The sequence below is a fragment of the Chaetodon trifascialis genome, chromosome 2 (genome assembly GCF_039877785.1).
Source record: "Chaetodon trifascialis isolate fChaTrf1 chromosome 2, fChaTrf1.hap1, whole genome shotgun sequence".
NCBI classification, from domain to species: Eukaryota; Metazoa; Chordata; class Actinopteri; order Chaetodontiformes; family Chaetodontidae; genus Chaetodon; species Chaetodon trifascialis.
In genome coordinates this window covers 16,569,129-16,590,137 of record NC_092057.1, presented here as the reverse complement: position 1 = coordinate 16,590,137, position 21,009 = coordinate 16,569,129, and the positions used below count along the sequence as shown (strand labels likewise).

General features: G+C 41.3%; 1 protein-coding gene across 1 annotated transcript in view; it reads left to right on the top strand.

The window, feature by feature from the left end:
* Positions 1–21,009, top strand: part of LOC139341106 (zeta-sarcoglycan) — a 325,973-nt gene that overhangs the window by 290,434 nt on the left and 14,530 nt on the right. Inside the window, exon 7 of the mRNA XM_070977442.1 lies at positions 14,405–14,528. Within this exon, the coding sequence (XP_070833543.1) occupies positions 14,405–14,528 (124 nt within the window). The remainder of the gene's footprint in view (positions 1–14,404; positions 14,529–21,009) is intronic.

Genomic DNA, 21,009 nt, shown 5'->3' with positions numbered 1-21,009 from the left:
ATGTTATTGGCCAGTTACCAAGACGTGGACAGCCCAACTACTGTCCACATCTTGTCCTTGGATGTGATAAGCAACCTGTGTGTGAGTGTTGTTTAGGCGTGTATCTAATGTGACAGACCTTACTGACAGAAAAGAGAAGGGTCATCTGCCTTCTGTTATCAAATCTGGCTTTCACCAGTCATGCTATCTCACAGTTCTGAACAGAATAAGGACATACATTAGGTTACATAAGTGCAGTAGGAAAGTACAGAATAAGAACACATAAAATCACTAGACGAAGCCAATTGTAACAATGGCAATCCTCTGGGCTGAGAAGGCCCAAGCAGACGTTACAAATGGAGAGCATAATTGACCTCAAGATTGAGTTTCTGTCATTAACCAGCAATGGCCGTAGTCCGAGGGATAAGATGGCCAAAGAGGTGGTGGGGGAATGAGCCAATTCCTACCCAACACAGAAAAACCACCAAGGCAAGCATAACTCAGCACATGTAGCACATGTTGATAATAGCAGTAGAGTGAGAAACACTCAGCTAGAAAATTCTACTGAACCAGTACTACCTATTATAATTTAATTTAATTACCTTTAACCAGCATTAAGTCAGTGACCACAAACAACACAAGCTAACACAACACACAAGTAATTCACCTGCAGTAAGTATAGGTCAGCAAGGCGTGCAAGCCTGGTCTCATTCCCAGCGTGTCACATACCAGCGCTTTTTCATGCCCCTCAGTGTCACATACAGATACAAAAGGTTCCCTTTAGTGCCTGTATGAGATGCACTGGCCTTTCAGCTCACTCCACTCGAAACCCATCTTTGGCATGTACCTCTCAGTAGCTGTTGTAAGTTGCTCTGATGATTGTTGTCAACCAAAAGTTACATTGAAAGTGGAATTAAAGTGCACAATACTTGCTGTAAACAGTATGTGCAACACTCACCATGTTACCGTGGATGTCTCCTTGCTCCTTTCCGAGGTAACAAATTGCTCCCATAAGACACTGCTTCCTACTAGAGTAAATTTTGTTTTTTTAATGAGTTAACAGAGCTTTGGAACACCGCCTCAGTAAACTGTATCCATTGTTGTTCTGTCATTGTTTGTCTTTGTTGATTGTTGTTTGTCTTTGTTAGTTAGTGTTTATCAACTGCTATTTATCATTGGATGCTGTTGTACACATCTTGAGGGGGTATACGTGGAAACAACACCCAGTAAATATTCAGCAGTCTCGCCATATTGTCACACATCTGTTCTGTGTGTGAATTTAAGTGTGTGCGTGTGTGTGTGTGTGTGTGTGTGTGTGTGTGTGTGTGTGTGTGTGTGTGTGTGTGTGTGTGTGTGTGTGTGTGTGTGTGTGTGTGTGTGTGTGTGTGTGTGTGTGTGCTTGTGTGCGCGCGCAGCTCTTGTGTGTTTCTGTGATAGACGGCTGTTAATATCAGATTTTCGAGACACAGCCAAATGTTCCACTGTGGATAAAGGCTATTACAAATGGCTCGAGGCTGATTTGGCTCGACACTGAAATCACAGCTTTTAAATAACATTAGAAAACACAGAACTCACGCACACTCACATTAATACACACACACACACACACACACACAGACTCACAGATATTCAAATATCTTGTATGCATACACACACTTGCTCCTAATCCAACACAACAAGCAGCTGTGTTGTGTTGCAGACTATTGGGAGAAAATCTTACTTCATGATAGAAATTCAAGGCAGGAAAGTAAAAAGAAACATGAATAATAATAATTACTTTATAAACCGGTTGCTACACGACATCTAACAACTCAATATTCAGCTAACCTTGTCAAAGGTCATTTTTTTGTGGGGAGGAGATTACATAGGGAGAGACTGGAGAGAGAGTTAATCCAGTCAGGAGGTGAGGGATGAGGAGGAGAAATCAGAGAAACACTGGTAGCATGACTATGGGAGGGCAGGCAATGAGGCAGAGAAAGAGAGAAAAGCACAGAGTTGATCTTATGATTCCCTTTGTCTCTGCTTAAGCTTTCTTTTCCCACCCTCAACACACTATCTTTCTGCTTCCCCCTTTTCAATCCACCATGCGCTCTCTCCTGATCCCTGCTTCTGTCGCTTAATGCGTTTCCTCTTTTCTTTCTCCTCTTTCTGTCCACTAGGGGGAGAGTATGAACTACCCAGTATTATCTGTCTATCTCTGTCAGCCTTTTGTTCCATTTCTTTTCTTCCTTCTCAAGTGGTCTACAGTGCATGTTTTCTTCCTCTCCTGCATTATTTTCATTGTAAGTATTCATTTGTTCTATCAATGTATTACACATAGTATCACACACATAGATATTTACTCTGGCTAAAGTTTAGAATTAGAAATTACAGCCATAGTCATATTTCCCTCCACCTCCTGTTTAAAAGATGTGGAAGCTAAAAAATCAAAATACTACCCCCACCACCTCCACCTCCACTGTATTTATCTCTGGCTTGTGCTTCCCATTGATGATTTATGTTGGCAATGTTTTATTTGATTTTGTTTATGCCACAAGTTGTTTTTTTTTTGTTTGTTTGTTTTTCATGTTAACTGCACAAAATGCTGTCAAGGCAGTGATTTCTGTATGTTTGTTACGGCTTCACCATGTAGGAACCAAGGCTCAGGGCATGAGGCCGCAACATATAACAAAAACGGATGACACTCTGGAAAAGAAAGATGTGGAAGAACCCACAAGCTTTATTAATCCCCCCCATCACAACCAGTGGTGATAATGATAACAATGAGAAACACTAATAAAGGGAAACAAAAACTCAAACGAAAGGAAAAAAAAAAAACAAAAGGGGCTGGAAACCCTGGCCAAAATGAACAAAAGAAGGAGAGATGCAGGACCAGCCACGCAATGGGCCGTCGCCCCCAGCGTCTCCCCCTAAACTACCTAAAAAGAACACAAGAAGCCAACTGAACCTAAACCAAAAGACGAATAACTGAACTACCAGTAATCTCCAGCCCAAACTAAAACAACAAACTAACACAACAAACCTCCAGCACCTAAACGTGCATGGAGGAAAAAGGGAGGAAAACCCCTACTTGGTGAAAAGGAAGAAACAGAAAAAAGAACCTTCTCACCACTGCAAGAAGCGGCCATGTGGCTGCCATTGTCTCTGCCTCTCCCACCCTCTGCACTCTGCCCAGTTTCATTACCTCCTCCCCTCTCCAGCCCAGCCTGTGATGTTACACAGGTGTGTAGCAGGTAGAGGGAGGAGGAAGGCAGAGCTGAGAGGGAACAGGAGGAAGGCAGGCTGACACACACACGCACGCACGTAACAATGTTACATTGGAAGAGTTGAAGTTAGGTGCCTTTTCCATTGGCAGGTTATCTGTTTTTATGGGAGCAGAGTGACATTCACAGTCTCATTTCCCAACATATGTTCTTTTATCTGTAAAACCAATAACATGAACAGCTAATGTTGCACAGTTACAGTTGCAGATACGCCTCCACCCTGTGAATCTCTCAGTGAGACACTTTCCTCTTAGTTTTTTATCTGTTGTCTTAATCCTGGCATGTTCTGCTGTGGCAATTACTGATCAAATTATCTTCAGTACTCTGTATTTGTTCTGTTCTTATCTATGTTACTCTCTATGCGGCAAGTACCCAGCTATCCCACAGGGATCATTAAAGTTCAAATTCAGTCTTTAGAGAAATACGAGTTAGTACCATTGAAGTATATTGAATAACAAGGAATGCAGCAAGAGCCTGTGGTGTAATTTTGAATAAGCCGAATATGATTTCTGTCACATTAATGTCTTCCCATCTAACTTCTTACACCAGAAAAAGGCTGTTGCTGCAGATGAGTAAAGGAAACACACACCACACAGACTGCCTGCATTGTAGTGTTTTTCTGGCCTGCGTCAGGGAGCTCTAATGTTCCTCTGCTTGAGTTTGTTTTCTGTCAGGCTCTGCTGTATGAAATACTGAGACAGTCCTAATGAAGCAAAGCATAGACTGTCCCACTGCTTTTCAGACCGCACATCTACAATTGGCAGAAAAGCAAATACACATATATACATTTCTCTGTTTGTCTGTATTTGTTCAAGTGTTAAAGCATTAAGAAAAGCAAGAAACTTTTTTCTTTTCAGACTCCTTCATTTCTTTCTTTTTTTTGTTTTGAAAGCAGCAAGTGACTGTGTCTTGGTGTGGAAATAGTTCAGTGGTAACGGCTTTCCTCACGGGACAAATTAGCCTTCAAAAGATGTAGATATATTACTGCAACAGTTGCACAAGAAAAGTACGTTTTGCTTCAGTTGTTTAAAGTTTTGTCAGAGTGAGAGATGGACAAAAATATATGGAGGTGTTTTCGTTTTACTTTTTCCATTTTTGTGCAATCTATCCTTTTTCAGTCCACCTCCACTCAGATCTATGTTTTTCTTCTTGTTCCTACAGTTGAATCTTTGAGCTTCACTTTGTAGAACAATGCACATGCAGAGTTGACACCATGAGACACAGATATTGTACACAAATAATTAGATCAGTCAGGAGTGATGATATCAGATCATCAAGGTTTCAAGTTTATGTTCCTTTGAAATTATATTTTCTACAGGTCACATCTGAGCTGTAAAGGAAGCAAAAGTTATTGTCAAAATATACCTATACCTATACCTTAATATCTAACTATATTAAGAGCCTTTGTTCCATGAATCAAGACACAGACAACAGAACATGTTGGTTATTTTGTGACCAGATGTGCAGGTCAGATAGATGGGCACTATGCATTCACCTTATTCACCACAGTACTTGACACAGCATAATTAACTTTTAGAGATTTTCTTCTCACCCATCCACTCTCTACCCATCTGCGTCTCTCTTTTCCTTGCTCTTTTGTTCTATGTAAAATTCAGTCTCCAACTCTGTCACTTTTCTCGCAAAAACAAGTCAATGAACAATGGATGGAATGGCTGAAGTTGCAGAGGAGTGAAGCTCGTCTTTCACTACTGATTGAATTATCAGCTTGGCGCCCCATCGGACGCACAAAGGCATGAAATTGCTTGACATTTTTTCTACCTACACACTCTGCCATTAGCCATTTCCTCAGCTACATTGCACAGCGAGGAGGACAGCAAAAACCTCTGAAAGTCGTTTTGGAGTAACTCAAGGATTTGTCAAGCGGTGTGTGGCGTAAAGGTGGACAGGTGTACAGGACATTGAGCATCGTGGAAAGACGGCTGTGAAAAGACACCAATTGTTGAGAAGTGTGCGACTAAATGACCACTGGTAAGCATGCTATTTGAAAAAAGATATTCTAACATCTTTGTGCATATACACACACCCACACACTGTGATGCACACACACATGCACAGTGCACACTTGCACATGTGCATTTCTTGGTTGAAATTCAAAGTAGCCAGAGTTGCTGCAGTACAGCATTTACTCTTTAGTGGTCATAACCTCCTCTTTAATATCAAACACCTGCACACACACATACACACACACACACACACACACACACACACACACACAGACTTCTATCTCTTGCTCTTTCTGGCACACACAAACACACACACGCATTCTTTCCACAAAGACAAACCTCTAATGTACCTTGACGCTCTCCTATCCCACCTCAGTAACTCAGCAGGGACTTTTATAACTTTTTAAAACAGCCCAAGGCTTTCTCTTTTCACCTTTTTTTTTTTTTTTTTTTTTTTTGCACCTGCAGGATTCATGGGGCGATTTAAACGCGCTACACCACCCTCCCTCCCTCACCCACTCAGACACACACACACACACTGCAAAAGTCAGGAGGCTTTAGAAAGGCCATATTTCTGCATTCTGTCTTGATTTAACCACTAAAAGTCAAAGGCTGTCTCTGTTCCTGTCTTCAATTTTGTCTCAACACATCATTCAGGACCAGTTTTTAAAATGTAAAATTTTTTTAAAGTGCTTCTTGGATGGGTTTGGATGGTGGTGGCAGTGGCAGTGAGGCAGATGATGGAGCATTTAGCATGAAAAGGTCAAAGGTTTGCTTCCCCAAATGGCAAGGTGGCGATAAGGTGGTGCGTCTTTCAATAGTTCCTAAGAGGAAAAGGGCAGGTTGAATGTCAGCCAAGTCTTTTGGGAAATATAAATCGCACTAAAAAGCCCCAATTTGAACATTTTCAACAGCTTCACACACTGCTTTCAAAATAGACCAAACAAAGTCAATTCTCTTGAAAGAATGCAGTTTCATCCTGCAGCGTAGAGTCAAAATATCCCTGATATCACTGATGTAGTATTGTATTTTTCTGCCATGCTTTACTCATAATTAAGGTAATGACTGTACACAAACGCATTAGCTTCTGAAAATGAAATCATTGCTGTTCACTTGAACAACCTCAAAGTGAGAAATATGAAGCTAAGCTGACTTTGAAAGCACAAGAGGCAAGCTGATGTTTTGGTCATCCAATATTTAAGTACAATGTCACAAGTCACTGTTTTCAAAATTCATGTGTGGCCTTTAGAGCTAAAATGCCACTTTGGGAGCTGAAAATGGCACTCAAAATACAAAAGGCCTTAAAATGTGTTTTGCAAAATGTTCCTACAAATTGAGGATGCGAGAAAATAACTCAAAGTGTCTAGTTGAGAAAGTACAGGTGCAAGTGATGTCTCGAAATTTACTCGAAAGCTTATCTGCCAGAAATGATGTCAAGTCTCTGTGTAGCGTCAGCATTTCAGAAGTGAAGCATTTGTCCCTCAGCAGTCACACAAAAAGTATAGTTTAGAGTTATTTTGTCCACTTTAGTATTACAAGGATAAATACACATTTTCTGCTCATTTAGATCAAACAGATGCTTTGTGGCTGACCTTTTAAACGTCACTGTAGCCCATTTCACCGCACAGCTGTTCAACGAGTTATGAGCCGCGATCCGATTTCATACTTCAGTTGTCTGACAACAGAAAACAGATGTTAAAAGAAAATACGACCAGAATTAACTGAGCTGCTGATTTACACAGGACTGATATGATCACATGACATCTGTGTTTGGCTAAACATGGGAGATAATTTTACGGTGGAATTTTTTAAAAAGCTGCTACAACAAGTCAAAATGTCAGTTTTGGAAAGTGATAGTCTGAGTTTAGACGTTGATTTAACTTATCTCTGGGCACTGCGTGTTTCATACACCACAACTTCACACTCCCCACTGCTCTGCTGCTGTTTGGACTCGCAAACCCTGTTTAGGAATTCGTGTCATCTCTCCCACTGAAGGACTGGGGGATGGAAATGAAACAAAAATTACCCTAATCAAGTTTTTATTGTGGATAAATGTTGAAGATATGCATTTCTCAGTAGCATTTTTTCAGCAATCCTCTCACCCTTGAAGTATGAAATAGAAATTATAGATAAATGCATATTCAAAAAATATTGTTCATGTTGAGGCAACAGTAACTGGAAAATTTGAAGTAGGTTTATTTGAGATAAGGTCCAATTTCAGGGTCTCAGCAAGTACTTTTTAGTGTCTGACAGTTGAACACTGTAATTATTTGAGCTCTACCAACAGACCCCTCAATGCTCTGCTCAGCCACGGACACAGACTCAGTATTTAAACATAACTGAAATTAGAAAGACATTCAGTGAATATAGGGAGGAGCAAATAGGACAAAATAACAGTGAAGGTCAAATTAACTCCCTCTAAATATTTCCATCAGATGCATATCTGAGGATTCCTGGATATCATGTTTCTTAAAATGTGCCAAAATTAGTCTGGTCTTCTCTTCTTCTCTGTCTTCCTTTTTGAATATCTGAGACGTCCCTTTCCCTTTGTCTTCCATTTTTCCCCAGAAATGAATTGAGATAAAAAACCATTTCATGTTGATGTATTTCTATCCTGCTTATCTTGTCAGGTTGGACAAATATGGATGCTGTATAAAATGGCCTTGTCGCAACTGAAGGTCAAAATGAATCTACGAGTGGAGGGGGGGGGGGGGGCAGGGGATTGTTGGCGTGAGTGAGCGAGAAAGAGAGGAATAATGTAAGAATTGGAAGCAGAGAGGGAGGGAAGACGGTTTTCTCTAATAATAATGAATTGCAGAGATAACAGCCGAGCTGCTGACTCCTGCTATCTCCTCCATGAAAAACACAACCAAGTGGGAGCCTGACCAGAAACTTTCTGCAGCTTTTTGTGTGTACGTGTATTTGTGTGTGTGTGCTACTGAGTGACTTAGACTGTAGACGTGAGACTGAGCTTTTATCTGAGCATTAACAGTTAATTGCAGTAATGATCGTGTTTTTCTTTGATAGTTGATAGCCAGGAGATGCCATGAAGGAAGCTGAGCATGAAGAGTCTGGCTTTTTTGTGTGAGCGTATGTGAAGGCTTAACAAGATGAGGAGATCATGTCAGCAACTGTGTGGGCTTCCACTCTCAGTCAGGACCAAAGTGGTAGACAGACCGACTGACCAACAGACCGACAGACTGACAGTGTCATCCCCAGAGCCATGCCTCTACAATACATACATATATATACACTTTAAACAGTTCTGACATCTTAAACCCGAGTGCTTTTCATGAAGTTTCTTAACACTGATCATTCCTGGGGAAAACAGGAATTAGCTCTAAGTAAAAGCAAGGGCAAAAAGAGTATGTCAGTACAAACAAGTCTAATGGCTCTTGTCATTTCTCTGTTTTGTGCCTCCTTGTCTCCTCTCTTCTCCGTCCTCCTGTCTCCTCCTACACAGCTGGAATGTATAAACCAAGGGCTCTATTTTCGACTCCACCGCCGCCGGCACAGTGGTATTTTCGTGCAATGCAGGCAGGCGCACGGTGCACTTGGTATTTTGGTAAATGGAGGCGTGCACCGGCGGCGCAAAAGTGCGCTGAATGCTCGCCACCCCAGACCTGGTCAACTCTGTGCGCCAGCGGGGCACCGCTGGGCAAGTGGATTTTCGTAAACCGGCGGAGTTGTGCGCTCAAGTCACCAACACCTCACAGTCAGGTTTCCACAGTGTCTGGCATTTCTCTGCGATCAATAATTAGCAACAGCCATGATTCAATGCAACTATCTGAGTCAGCACATACAGTCAGAACTAAATTTATATATTTTGATCCGTATCTCATCTGACCACATCAAAAGCACGTTCGGCACGCGTAATGGTCACTCAACCTGACTGAATGTACACAGGTGAAACAGGGATGTCTGGTGATCTGTGACTCAAATTGCCTGGTGACAAACGTATATGCCACTTTCCCTGGGTCGGCACATGACTCGTTCATCCTGGCGAATTCTAGCATCCCTACAGTCTACAGACATCCCTCTGCATGGGTGGCTGCTAGGTGATAATGGCTATCCACTGAAAACATGGTTGATGACGCCATATATCACACCATCAACAAGACGGCAGCGTGGTTTTAACGGTGCTTTCAGCAGTGCACGAAAATACCAAAGTATGCGCCGCCACGCTCCATTGGCGCAGTGGACCTGACTTTGCGCCGCGCCAGCGGCGAAGTCAAAAATAGTGCCCCAAGTCTTTGTTTCCCTTTTGTAATCATAAGTTGTATTAGTTATTTAAGATGATCAAATGTGCAATCAAACGTTCTGCCCTTCACCATTTGTGTAGCACCTTATAAAGTGCTGTTCTAACCACTTTCCTTAATGACATTTATATTAATATGACACAGTCATATTACTCAAGTTTCTATTAGTTGAATGTGGGATGCACCCAATGTAACTGCAACATCTTGACATGATGTTAACAGCTCACATATGTGTAAATATATATATGCATGCATGTGTATGTGTGGGTGTGTGAGAATGTTAAATAAAAAAAAGTATGATGCTCATAAAGTCTTGTCACATTATGCCATGTTGTAAAAGGAATGAAAAAGTAAATATATAAGTTGTCATGAACACTGTCATGCTCATCTGACAGGTATCATAAAATACAGTGGCAGGCTGTAACAAAACAATGGACACATTATGAAGCTGTGCCACATGTCATATTTGACTGACGTTGCTCCAAAGTCTCATTTTGTGAAATGGCTGTTGCCCTCACTCCTCTCTCCTCATGTCTCTTCCTTGCCTCCTCCGCTTGCATTTCAAATGGGAGGGACTGAGACGTGAGGAAAGGAGGCAGGGAAAGGAATCGAGAATGTACAAACTGAGAAGTGAGAAGAGTGGTAAAAGTCTGCAGCCATGCTAACACCTCTGACTGGCTGTGCTTTGAGCTGAATGCTAATATCAGCGTATTAACATATTCACATTGACAATACTCATGCAATGGACATGCAGATGTTTAGCTGGTATAATATTTACCACGGTCACCATCTTAACTAAACGTGCCAGCATGCAATTAGCACTAAACACAAAGTACAGCTGAGGAAGATGAGAACGGGAGATGGGAATGTCATTACTTCTGCTGGTATATTTGGAGGCATAATTGAAATTTTGATCAGATAACGGTGCAAAAAGAAAAGTCAGGGGATCAACAAGTTAATTTCACCGCAATTCATTCAACAGCTGGGATGATTCAGTCGGGACCAAAGTGACCAACATTGGCATCCCTAGAGTCAATGGTCAAATAGTTTTTTTTTTGTTTGTTTTTTTAAAGTTTCTAACTACTGAAATATTTACACAAATTTCCATTAACAGGCTTGTCATCATTACTGATTCTTAAGTGTAGAGAGAAGCAGAAAGGCACTTTCATGGCCATCCTTTCTGTTCAAAACATTTTTAAGACATGATTTTCCTCACATTCATGACTTAACAAGTAATTCCAAAGCCCACATGAGAAGGCATATACCTCAAGTACATGAGCACAAGACACATTCATAAATTAAGAACATCATTATTCAAAGAGCAGCAATAAAACACACAGCATTAACACTGGCCTCCAGACTACCTCCAACACATAAATTATCCAAAGTTAATCAAGTTGAAATTGTATGAACCCTCAACCACAATTTTTCAGCTGTTAATCGATCTTCATGGCAATTTTATTATGAAATCCATCCATCCCAGTCATATTCATGATAATGCATCACATTGGCTTTTCCTGAAGCTTTCTGTTGCCAACTGCTGAAAGTGACAGATTTTTTTTTGCAGTTTTGTACACATTATCATACAAGTTCCAGCATCCCGCTCAGACACTCCCCACAACTCCCCATTGCCTCTTTAGTGTGATAAACATGATGCTACTTTATGCCAAATAAAATTTTAAATAGTATGTGGTGGTCAAGCTGTGTAACCAGATGGTTAACATCATGGACATATGATTTTTTTTTCCACCTGAAAATTGTGCGGATATGCGTCATTATGTCTCATTATGGGCAATTTAAAAAGGAAAAACTGAGCTATTTAAAGTAATAGATGGCATGTTCATGGAGGAAGCCGACAGGTGAATTAAATCAGAGGTGATAGCAAACAGGGAGTGCTGTGTTGAGATGGAGAAAGAGGGTCCAGAGACATAGAGTGATAGATAGTCAGTATGTATGTGTGAGCCTGCCTGTCAGAGCTGCTTTAAGCCTGCAGCAGCGTCACTGTAATTGCCTCAACTGTCAAACCAGCCAGAGATCCTCACATCACTGCTGTTGACTCGACCAGCAAGCTCTCTGTCTCTCTCTTGCTCTCCATCACACATGCAAGACTTTCAGGTGATGAATGATTCTTAGGTTCTCATTCCCTCAATCTGATCCGGCTCTTTGTTTCTCTGCTTCTTAACCTCTGAGCACTGCAGCATACACTCCGTTTTTACAGATCAATAAGTCTGTCCCAATGTGAAGTGTCTGCTTCAAACACTTATTATATCACTTGGATGCTCTGCACTGCACACAAGCTCACCTTCCCTCACCTTTAATCCACCTCGCGACTCCTCTCCACCTCAAACACCTTTCCCATCAACCCGGAATAAATAGCACAGTTAGCTCTGACAAATCCCAAACTCCGCAAACTGATTTGTAGAGCTCTTAATACAAAATTCAACATAAAAGGTCTATGAGACTTTTACATGCTGGTAAAAGCATTGTTAAAGCTCTGACATGTTCTTCTAATGTGGTTTTCAATTTCACCAAACAATGCATGTAATGCACCGTAACTCGTTCAGTCTGTTACAGACTCATAAACTCCCATTTTCATTAAAATAAGAGGAGCAAATTGGAGCGGTGTGATGACTTAACCCTGATGCAAACCGGTCTGCATTTTCTTTAATCAAGTGACATTATCTTGACACTAGTGATCCGCTCTAATTCAGCCCATTTCAACTTAATGAAGGAAAAAGCTAAACCCAATGAATTTCCACTTGAAATTAATGGAATTAACTCACGCAGTATTTTGTCTTAAAAGACGTATTTTAAAACTCAGTACTCAACTAAATGGCTTCTCAAGGTGGAGTATTTTTTCGAAGGAATAAAACAACCAGCTAATAAAGCGTAAACACCATGAAAAGAAAAGCAGCAATGTTGAATCAGAAATATCTTTTAAAGTGCGTGTTCATTACAGGGGTGCAACCAAACATGGAAAACCACTGCTAAGGGAGCTTTTCTTTGTCTGGTAATGTGTAGTTTTCAGATTTCAACCCTGAAATGTAGAATTATTCCTCACCAAAGGGCCTGTGAGGAGAATTCTGCATCCTGGGGGCTCTGGTGAAGGCAAGGACATTAACAGAGGAAGCTCGGTACGATTACTCGCAGCCAAAGTGCTTTTGGCCACGGCACTGGTGTTTGTTTTTGTCTCTCTGTTGTTTGGCCACCGACTGGACGCACATCATGACTTCAGTTAATCTACCCTTTGGCTTGAATGCTTTATCCCGTCCACCTCTCAGTGTGTGAAACTAACCTTCTGAAGTTTCCTTGAGCAAAGCTTGTCTGGAGAAGTGCCCTTAGAGCGAACATTTTTATTTTTATTTTTTAACTTTATTGTGAGAGTGCTGTTTAATTTGTTATACTCCCACTTCATAAATTGTAATTCTGTCAGCTTTGCCGAAAGCACTCTTTATTTAACTTCGCTTGCCAACGTGTCCTTGAGCGAGGCACTGGGCTTATCTAACAACACCAAGCTGTTTAATCATCTCATATTGTTTTCAACTTTGAGTCACAAACTTAGCTGCTGACCCTTCACGGTCCAAGGGAAGTGACGCCAACCATGGCCAGAGCACTTTGGAGCAGTGCAGTTTATCAATTCTTCATTCGTCATATTCATTCTGTAGGTTTTCTGAAAGACAAATGAAAGAGTTACGAAACCGTAAAATGAGTCAAAATTAAACCAAAATGCAGCAATTCTTGAAAAAAGTTTAAAAAATGTATTCTGTCACTTTACGCGCAACCAATGTCAACAGGCTAAACAGTGAGGCAGACTGCAGTATGTGTTGATACATCTATGCTGATGTGTAAATTAATAGTAGAGTATTCTGTAGCAGTAATATCACAGTAATAGTATTAAACATCTGAGCCAGATGTTTAATACTATGTTTAATACAGACATGAGGTTTTCAGTGCTATGCAGGTCATTGAAAACACCTCAGAACGTTTTTTGCAGTACTTGAAGTTTTAGTGAATTTGATGTTTCCTCTCTTAAAGTCTTTTAAAATTCATTTTCAGCAGTATATATTACTTACCAAACCACTGCCTTGGATCAAAGAACATTAAAGCACACCTGAGAACTATTCTCTACAACCATAGTCCTCTGCTGCTAGTGCCATTAAAATTGATTTAATGTTGTTTTTATAGGGACAAGTTCATAGCATGGACCACTGCCATACAGTACCACAGCATTTATAGCCTAAGTTTGCAATGCCTCTTCTTAAATTGGTCTTTATACAGCACATACAGTAAATAATACACAAGCAGTGACACAATAAAAATACCATTTAAACTTGATTATAATCGCAGCTGTCTCATCTTCATTCACAAGGAATTGATCCCCAAAACATATGCATCTGCACCATTGTATATATATGCCAGTTTAAGAGGCTTGATTATCGTAGAGGCTGCAGTTATTGTGCTTGGTCTTGAACCATCCAAACCCAACTGGACTGCGGGACTTCAAAAATGGGCAATATAACCAAAAAATAGCATTTACTAATTCATTCTTCACTTTCAAGTTGTGTATTCAAGAGGCAGCATGTCGTTTAATGTTTAAGTTCATGTGACTCCAGGGGGTTGTACTCCACAGAGGTCTGTATTCAAGACTAAACATTGAATCAGTGTTAGTGTCAGTATTGGTACTGGTAAAGCTAATCAGTATTAGCTTTACCAGTGTAACCATTGTCTTCTGCTGTTTTAGATGAAGCATCTGGGGGATTGAGAGCCTTGTCCACAGTCAACTCATTACTGATCCAGTATTAATAGTTTAATTGTAGCTGAGGGATCACATGGAAACCATCCCATCTGTTCTTACTGTGTTACATACATGCTTGCCTCTGCAGGTGTGTGATTCCACTGTTTCCACTGCATATCACTAAAGTGTCTGAATGGTTTTCAGGCTGGAGTCCCCCACTCGGACCCTGACCCTGGAGGCTCCCAGAGGGGTGGAGATCAGTGCTGGAGTGGGAGACTTTACAGCGTCCTGTAGGAAAGACCTCCTCTTTCAGTCCTCAGAGGGAGAGGTGAGTGAATTTCCATCCATTGCTTTGCTTTGTTGGTGAGAGAAACTGACAAAAATAGCTATGCGTAAATTCAATGGACAACACAAAGCAGCAAAACCAGTGAATGTGTGTGTGGGTGTGTGTCTGTGTCTTCCTATCTGTCTGTCTGTCTTTAGACTTTGTGGCACTCTCCAGTGTTGGGCCCGCTTCATTAAAGTACCTTATTAGGCTAATGAGCGTCATCAATCCAGGCGACCTTGTCCTCCTTTTCTCCCCTCCTCTTCTCATCCCTGCTTTCTTCCCCTCTTCTATTTGGGAGAAGTGACTTCATTAAAGCTGGTTTGATGAGGTTCCCTGTCAGTTGCTGCTTCTCTGTGTGTGTTTTTGTTTGTGTGTATCATTGTTAGCCTGCTATCTCACTGTCAAGCTCTTTGCATAGCAGCCTGCCACGTTGCGTGAGCACCGAAGCAGACTTAGCCATTATCCTTGTGTGTGTGTGTGTGTGTGTGTGTGTGTGTGTGTGTGTGTGTGTGTGTGTGTGTGTGTGTGTGTGTGTGTGTGTGTGTGTGTGTGTGTGTGTGTGTGTGCTTGCGCGCGCACAACAGCCTGCCATGTTGCATGTCTGCTGGAGCATAGTGTGTCATTAACTCAGTAATTAACAGAAGAATGGCCCCCTCTCGTTCGTCGCACTCACTGTCATTGTCAGCCACACACAAACACACGCACACACACGTCTTCTATCACATATACACACATTCTCACATTCCCATACACATTTCCACTTGCACCAGCAGTCTCTCTCTCTCACACACACACACACACACACACACACACACACACACACACACACACACACACACACACACACACACACACACACACACACAGAGATAACAGAAGTCTGTGAAAACAACAGTGAAAGTTTGATGCTTCTCCTCAAAACTCTTTTCTCATTTCCTCTCCTGTATCACTATCCTTTTTCTTCTTCTCCTTCTGCCTTTATTTTCCTTCACCTTTCTTCTTCTGTCCCATTTCCTGAATCTTACTTTTGAGAAGCAGTCAGCTTCATCCATATAACCAGACACTAGAGGGTCTGAGTTCAATTAAGCACACAGAGGTCACTTCTTGGGACTCTTGGGACAGCTTTGACATACTGGTAACAAAATAATAAGGGAGAAAGTCAACTATACAATAGATGGTTGACTTTTCAACTTTATAATTAATACGTGCAGCCAGGCAGAGTGGAACACAGTGGGTTACAGCTGTGAAGAAGTGTGAAGAGAGCGTAGAAAAGTTTGATTCAGTCATATTTATACCAGATAAAAGGAAATACTGAACATAAATTATGAGCTCTGCACGACATTGTTTAACAGTTACAGTATAGCGAGGTAATGTTTGTATGTGTAGACAATTATGAATCAGGCCTTGAAATAGTATGAAAAGATATCTTTAAGTAAAAATACCTTTTATTGTGCTGAATTTCAACTTGTAATGAAGCACAAAAAGTTAAAGGAGTAAAGGTGTCCTATTTGAAATTGCACAATTGTATTCAATGAAAATTCATGGCCACTGCGTTATGTTTAGATTAAATAAATTATACAACCAGCTGTCAAAACTTGCAAAGTCCAGTAGCTGCAGAAACACCATAAAATCGTACATATGTCATATAAAAGCAAAATTGACTGACTGCTGAAACAACATCAATTCTTTACATTCATCTATAGCCACAAAGTACTGCAGAACCTTGAAGCTGTTTATGACCTGGATGATATCCGCAGTGTCAAAGTCTATACAGCAGAACAGTTTCTTATCCCATGAAATACCTTTGAGGGATATCAAATACAGTCAAAAGGTCTAGGGGTGTCAGCATATCTCTGCTCAAGATCAAAGTATAACTGCCATCCAAGCAGTCTGTCAAATACTGTCACCAGGCAATGAGCAATGTTATTGTGGGTTTAACTGCTGGCCTTGTCTGAAGAGCTCTTCATGTTTCCTTCCGGTGTGCTGGTGTCTTCACACATGCATGTAGGTGTGAACGTGACTGTCTATATAGATTTGTGACCTGCCTGTAACCTGATGCATGCTGACAGAGACTTCTGCAGCTTAACAATTTAAAGGACCACATTACATGTTTGTGGAGCTTTCCCCCAAACAGCCAAAGGCTCTGCAGCAACCACAGCAGGATTACTGGTAGGCTCATTGGATAGGAGGTTAAGGAGAGTCCAGCAGCACTGATATCCAGTGAAACATTTTTGAGGATGTTTTAGTTGCGGGTGTGTGCAGGTCCGATGCCATTTGTTATTATCCTGTTCTTTTGGTCTATATCATGCCCTTCTCTGATGGAGGGCAGGCATCCAATCACCTGCTCAGCAGTGCACATGACATGTTAAACTGTGTCCTTGAGCCAAGCACAATGGGTGCCAGAGAGAGACTAAGGCTGTTGTAATAATTTATGTTGTCGATTGTACCCATGGTACCCTTCATTCGGGTCTATCCTAATGTTATGGCTGTATAACTTTACAGTTGAATTGAATGTAAAGGCAAAAAAATATTTTAACAATGCCCTTTGCCTCTAAACTTCCCCCCAACCCATCACCATGCCTTCTTCTCTCATGTCTCCCTATTACCCCTGGTCTTTTCTCTGTCCCATATCCCTCCCTTGTTCCCCTATCTTCTACCGTCTTCCCTGACTGGCCTCAGTTATCACATTTCTCACCATCCTCCTTTGTATTATTCTCTTTTGTTTTTTTTTTTGTTTTTTTTTTAAGTTTCCTCTTCTACATCTTCTTCTCATCCTCCTCCTCCTCCCTCCTCCCTCTTCTCTTTCTCGGCCTCTCAGTCCTTCATCTCTAAGTAACCCAGCCTATCTAATTAACTTTCCACTGCCAGGGTTATACATCACTGTGGCTGTCACTTCCAAGGGAAAGGGAGGGGGATTATGATTTTTACCTCTTTTCTGTCATCTCTTTCTTTCTCTCTCCCTATTTCATGTATTCTTTTTGTCTCTCTCTGTTCTTTGTTCATCCATTTTCTGTCTCTCCCTCTCCCTCTCTCTCTCATTCTGTGTCATCCCTGCATAAATAGATGTCTCCCTTTTGATGGTGAACAATAGTATGAAGTAGTGTGCAACAAAAATTGTGGTTCAGGCATTTGGCTTGAGAAAATGAGAGACCAACCTTTGTTTCTCTTTACTACGGCACCCCTTTGGCACATAGAAATAAGCCTCTGTTCACTCAGGTACAACTTTATAAATGCCACAAGAAGCCCCATCAGCATGTGTGATTGTGTTCAGAAAGGCTTAAATTCTCCAAATAGTTAGTGTCCTAAAGGAAATGTGTGTGAGTTTGATGTGAGAAGCTTCAGGTGTTTTCTTAATACCTTTACAAGAAAAACAATGTTACAGTCATGAATAATATTGAGCCAAAGGGTCAAGTGCAATAGATATGATTACACCCCTGACTAATTGCTTTAGTGGTACAGTACCCAACAAAATACCACCTGAAATCCAAACAGAACAGTTTGGTTTTTGTAGAATTGCATATTATTTCCTACTAACTCAGGTAGCAGAAACTGTGTTTGCTTGCAAATCTTTGCTGTGCAACTCAAAATTATTTTGTATGGCAAGATCCAAAGAATAATAATAATAACTAGACAAATTCCCCTCGGTGGGAAATTTGGAGAGTGATACAGTGCGCAATCACCGGGCCGTGTCCAGCACTAAAAACACAACACGAAGCTGACATTAGCATGTCAGAAAACACATTGAGAAGGTCTCAAACGTCATTAGAACGCAATGAACATTCATTTTAATGTATGTTAGCATGTTAGCATTAGCATGCTAACATTAGCATGTTAGCACAACAACCCGACATCAATAGTCAAACCTCCATGCACCAACAAGTTCATAGGACCTCATGTTAGCATTAGCATGTTAGCATTGTGGCTAATGCTAACAGGCCAACACCACTTATTACATCACTAACATATACAACTCACCAGTAGGTAGCTTGGCTGTGGCTGGTTAGCATGTCACTACAGAGTTTAATGGAGAACTGATCATTTGACTGAGCTGCACAGCTGCAGCTGAAGCTACATCTGTTTGTGTGGGAGAGGAGTGCTGAGAGAAGTACTGAGGCTCAGAGATTGACACAGCAACTTGAGGTGGCCTGATCCATGATGTCATCCACTCAGACACAGGTGCACACACACACAGACACCTGCTATCAGGGCAGCAGACACTTATGCATTCAGATGGAGAAAAAGCGATTGTCTGCCTCTGCATTGGTCTGACATTTGGGCTTATGCTGACAAAACGGTAGCTCCTATCAGAACAAAACACAGACCGTCATCGTTATCAGGACTTCCCGAACGGTTCGGTGTGATTTCGGTGTTTCTGAAGTCGATATTTCGCAGACGCTTGCGAGTTTAAAACGGGGGTCCGTTCTGCTTCTCTCAGAAAATCTTTGTATTGGAGTCAATGAAGAGCAGAGACAGACGGGGCCGCATTTGGAGGCTGCTAATTCAAATTCTGTAAGCCCCTCAGAGTTTTTGGGCACATTGTGAGAGACAGAACAAATTTGTCTACAAACTTGGAAAAAATCATGCGTGTAGACTGTAAATTGTGGCTGGGAGGAGTGTGGAAAGAGACAAAATCTGGAGTTTTTTCCGGCTCTCTCCCACTCTGGCAGTTGCTCCCTCCCGAACATTCCGTGCAATACACACCCATTAAAATCTCCAGCGGTCGCCGTGGTGACGAGCCCTTTCGGCTCTGTGAGGGTCTGAGAAACGTCTGAATTTGGCCTCTGCGCACCCCCCGAACAAACGCTTCTCACGCAAAGACCGAAACTCCTATTGCCGAAATTTCTTCACCATGAGAGCCACAAGGCTTTGCTGTACAAGCTGATCACTTTCTTTTTCAGCTGGCCTCAAAAATGACAATTTTAGAGCGAGTTAAGAAATGGCTGGTTTCTGTCTCTCCTGTTTTCGATTTGTATTGGACCTTATAGGCCAGGTCAGAGGCGCGCTCCTCACTTAGAGGCTGAGAACTCAAAAACCGTAAGTTCTATCGCTTAGCCAGACACATCGTGAGAATCAGCACAAGCGGCACTACAACCCTGGAAATTTTCACGCGCATAGAGCGAAATTTGTGCTTTGGAGGAGCGTGGAAAGACGAAAGTTTCAGACAATTTTCAGAGCTTCTCTCCACTCTGGCAGTTAATCCCCTCCACTCTAGCGCGAACATTCCGCGCAATACACACCCATTATAAACTCACAATTTCTCCCAAAACGCTCACGGTCATTGAACGGCGACTGCTCAAAAACTATACCACCTATCAAACCGAGAAGTACTACACCCATACACAAGACTTGTGTCTATGTTTTAAAATTGGAATGGCGTCTCTAGGTCAACGTATGCCGGAGCAGTAGCCCTTTGAAAAAGGGGGAGATTTTTTCACATTTTTCGCCACCTCCCATTTACTTTGAATGGGATTTTTTCGTATTCTGTAGAGAAAAATAATAGCAGACCGAGTCCGATCGAGCCGCACGTTTTGATATATAATTCGCCTGGGTGCTCGCTATCGTTTATGATTAGTAGCGAACCGAATAAAGTACGGAAGAGGAATAAGAAGAAGAAGAAGAAGCGCACAGAAGAACAATAGTGGTTCAGTGCACTGTATCACTAATAATATAATGATAGGTCTAACCAAAGTAGATGTTTTGTACATACCATGTCCAGTTAAGTCACTAATTTCCCACAAATGAAATTAGATTAACATTCACTTCACTTGCTGTTTTGAAGCAGCTACAGTTTAAAATGACAATCGATATCATACACCTCCGGAAATTATCTAATTTTGGGTAAGCAGGAAAAATCTTCCCTAAACAAAGTTCTATTTGGGAATTTTTCGGACTACTTTTCAGCAGAGCACAATACTTACTATTTATTTATTAGAGTGAAGCCAAATCAGGGCTACATAAGCTTCTCAGTAATGCTAGGTGACCCATCATCCTCCTTGGCTCACATCTGTGGTGGAGTGCCACAAGGTTCCATTCTGGGTCCAGTCCTTTTCTCACTTTATATGCTTTCATTGGGTGATACAATAAAGTAAAAATGTAATGTGCCTCATCACAGTTATGCAAATAACACCCAGTGATATATATATAATAGATCTTTTAACAAGCTAAGAGTCTGTTCATGGTGTTGGATAATCTAAACAGCTACATCTTATTGTTCCCAGGCACAGATCATCATCATCTGTATCCACTTTAAAAGCACATAAAAACACAATTTTAGGATGCCATTTTTCTCAATTTTATGCATATCAGTATGTGCATATACAACTGTCTGTTAATGTTCTGAAATGTGCACAAAGTACGTAAGTGCGTTTGTATGTGTGCTTGTCTATAACCACACACACACACACACACACACACACACACACACACACACACACACACACACGTGTGTATATGTATGCATCAGTGTGTATGGATGTATTAA